This window comes from Pinus tabuliformis, chromosome J, assembly GCF_031772625.1.
Source record: "Pinus tabuliformis cultivar Carrire ecotype Pingquan chromosome J, CPIR1, whole genome shotgun sequence".
In the NCBI taxonomy this organism is placed as follows: Eukaryota; Viridiplantae; Streptophyta; class Pinopsida; order Pinales; family Pinaceae; genus Pinus; species Pinus tabuliformis.
The window spans coordinates 325,692,270-325,696,090 of NC_142295.1; the positions used below are offsets into that span (position 1 = coordinate 325,692,270).

The following is a 3,821-nucleotide window of genomic DNA, read 5'->3' on the forward strand; positions in this document are numbered from 1 at the left end:
TCCACACTCCTCAGAACCACCAAGTCTTTATGAGAGCTAGTTTAGCATTAATAAGATCTGAGATTAACAGAGTTAGGAAAACCCTAGATCTGTTATCTCGAAATCTTCTCACTTTGCATTTGGAACTTTCGGGCTTGATTTCTACCACCCTTTGGACCATAATTGATGCATGTTCTACTCTTAAATGCATGTGGATGGAAGATCTCTAGAGACAAAAACATGCTTCAAAATTTCAAAAATTGATCCAAAAATCTTCTGCTTTTGAGGGCCCTTCACCTTTAGATGATAATTCTTCCCATAGCTGGCTTTCGGCTAATCACCGGGCTGCCCTTGAGACCTGGGTTTTCAATCTATCTGGAGCTACCCACCCGCCTATGGATACGATTGCATCTTCAGAGACTGACGTAGAGACCTGCTCACCTCCGATTATCGGCATTTCAAGATCCAACAACCCTTCCGATGGTCCTACCCATCCCTTAGCTGGTGGCCCTAATAATTCATTGCCTTTCTCGACTGGGACCTTTGTAGAGTCTTCCCTCCTCCATTCGGACGAGCCCTCTCATTCCTCCCTCCTCCATTCGGACGGGGCTTCTCAGCCTGCCCTCCTCCATCTCAACGGGCTTTCTTCTCCTGAGCCTAGCAGTTCTCACTCACATAGCCCCTATTGCTTACTCTAGATGTCCCTCCCATGATCGCATTGGCATCACCTCACCATGAAACCCTCTCCTTCGATCACCCTGTCCTTTGTGCAGATTCCAACAACCACATCTCCTCGTCGTTTAGTCTTTATTCTAGGCCAGCCTCATGTTATCTAGGTTTGGTCACTAGTGAGCCATCATGTGGTTTGGATGGGGAAATTTGTGCATGTATGTCCAATTTCCTCCCGAGTAGTTTGGATGGTAGTTATAACCCTTATAATAATCTAGATGGTGATTTGTATTTAGAAAAGATGGGTATAGGGAATCCCAAGACTGAAATATTTTTAAATAATAATAATGATAATAATAATAATAATATGGCTTTTAAAAATGATTATAGTTTTAATAATCGTAATTTGAAACATAATAATGGTTATAATAATAAAACTAACAGAAATAATAATATTAATAATATTAATAATAATTATAAAATTAATTATGAATATGATGCAACAAATAATAATAATATTGCTGATAAGAAATATAATGATAATATAAATAATTTCCCCCCTGCCTCTCAGAATAATAGGGTTGTCAATCTTTCTAGTTTCTATTTTCCCCGAGTTGTCTTCAATATTCTGGGTGAAGGTTTAAATTTTTCCCTGGCCCCTAAGAGGATCCAGGTAGAAGACATTATTTGTGACGTAGAGTTTGGGATTAAGGGCTTACCTGATAATATTAAGGTCACTATTAAGCAATATTGCACTATTGTCCTTAGGAAGGCAAAGCCCCCCAACAACATAAGCAAGGACAAATTTGATGCCCTCAGATCCTTAAAGTAGAATAGAGATATCATGGCTCTAAAAGTTGATAAAGGAAGGTCTGCCATCATCCTTGACAAAGTGGACTACCGCTGGAAGATGTTGGATCATCTTTGTAATAGTGGAAGCTACAAAAAGTTATCCAAGAACCCCCTGAAAAAGATCTCTAGAACTGTGACTAATGCTATCAAGCCCAGTAACTCTGTGGGTTCTCTTTGCCATAAACTTATTGAGAGTAGCCCCATTACTCCAAGGATCTATGGGCCTCCAAAGATTCACAAGGAAGGGGCCCCCCTTAGGCCCATTTTCAATACCATTGGTGGTCCTACTTACCTTCTTGCTAAATACCTTGCCTTGAAGCTTAGGCCCTTAGTTGGCCTCACAGGGTCTTTCGTCAAAGACTTTGTGTCCTTTGTGGAAGAGCTTAAGGGCATCAAGCTTGACTTGGGGGACATACTTGTCAGCTTTGATGTGGTCTCCCTTTACACTTACATTCTTATAAATGAGGCCATTAAAGTTATTAACCAACTCACGACCCCTGATACCACTCGGTTAGTTGAGATTTGTCTCACATCCACTTTTTTCAGCTTCGAAGGCGAGTTCTATGAGTAGACATGTGGTGTTGCCATGGGCTCCCCCTTGTCTCTTGTGGTTGCTAACATTTCTATCGAAGATTTTGAATCCAAGGCTTTGGCCTCAACCCGTCTCTTGCCCAAGCTTTGGAAGAGATTTGTGGGTGACACTGATGTCATCTGGTCTCATGGCCAAGAAGAATTAGATCTATTCTTTAAGCATCTCAATAATCAATCCTCCGCCAATAAGTTCACTATGGAACAAGAAGTTGATGGATGCCTTCCTTTCCTCGATGTTCTTATTTCAAAGAATAATGATGGCTCCTTTTCCCAGTAGGCTTTTCAGAAGAAAACACACACTGAGCAGTCTCTTCATGCCAGTTCCCATCATTTCCCAGCGCAAAAGTTGTGCGTTCTTAATACTCTTGCCACTCTTGCTCTGAGAATATCTGATGAAAAGATCCTTGATAAAGAGAAGGCCCACCTCCTTAATTTCTTTGTCAATAATAGTTACAGTAGGCAACTAGGTCAGAAGGTGTTCCTTAAATCCAGTAAGAATTCATTGGTCAAGAAAAACCCTATAGATCGAGTCTCAGGGGCTCATCTCCCTTTCATCCAAGGGACCACTGATAAGATTGCTAGGATTATCAGAAAGCATAATGTTCCATCTACCTTGAGACCCCTTAACACAATCCATAGCTGCCTCAGGTCAATAAAAGACCCAGTCGACCCTAAGGACATGAAAGGTGTCTATGTTATTCCCTGTTCTTGTGGGACCCCCTATATTGGCGACACTGGTCATTTTGTCAATCAAAGGATTAATGAGCACTCATCTGACTTAAAACATGGAAGGACCCGATCCTCTGCCTTAGCAGAGCATGCCGAGAAGACAAAGCATCACGTTTGTATTGAGGAGGCAAGTGTTATTGCTAGGGTTTCTCAGTTTCACCACCAGAAGTTTAGGGAATCAATTGAGATTGAAAAAATGCAATATCAATAGAGATGATGACTTGAAAATTAGCAGTTGCTAGATCCCTGCCGTCTCTTCCTACCCATTCCCCCCCCCTACTCCTTATGGCACTCTTCTCTATGGAGGCTTCCTATCTTCCCCCTTCTCTGATCATTGGGTTTTCCCTTTTTACTGTCCTTAATTTTTATGTTTTAGATTTTGATATTTAAAACATTTTTGTTTGTTAAAAAAAAAAAAAAAACAAGATTTTATAAATATTAATGAAATTTGCTTAAGATTAACTATCAAATTTAAAACAAGCTTCTTCCTTTCTTTCTCCTCTTTGGTTAGTTATGTGTGGGAAATTGTGTTGCATATCCTAGGTCCATTATTCAACTATCTTAATAAGTTATCAATTTAATGGATTATTCCTATTATAATCTCTAAATAGTTTTAGGTTTATAGTTTAGGTTGACTTTGATAATTTTATTAATGAGATCTAATAATAGGTTTAACAATAGTTAGTTGTTATAGAAATATTAACTTACAATTAACTATGTTTATTTAACATTAACCCATTTTAAATTAAATAAAATTAAAACTAACTTACAATTAATTAACTAGATACTTAATTATATAATTCTAAAATAACATCAAATATCTAACTATATTAATTTTTATAAATTTAATTTTGATTCATCTTAATTAAATTCATTACCTTATATTAAACTAAAGTTTAATTAACTATTAATTACATATGGGTTTAATATTAACCCTTTTAAATTGAATAAAACTAAAACTAACTTACATTTAAGTTATGTAACATTTAATTAAATAACTC

General features: G+C 37.6%; 1 protein-coding gene across 1 annotated transcript; it reads left to right on the top strand.

Moving 5' to 3' along the window:
* The first annotated feature begins 1,492 nt into the window (after positions 1–1,492).
* LOC149227071 (uncharacterized) lies at positions 1,493–2,071 on the top strand. Its single transcript, XM_089380394.1, has one exon. It carries the CDS (start codon positions 1,493–1,495, stop codon positions 2,069–2,071), a length of 579 nt encoding a protein of 192 aa, XP_089236520.1.
* The last annotated feature ends 1,750 nt before the right edge of the window (positions 2,072–3,821 follow it).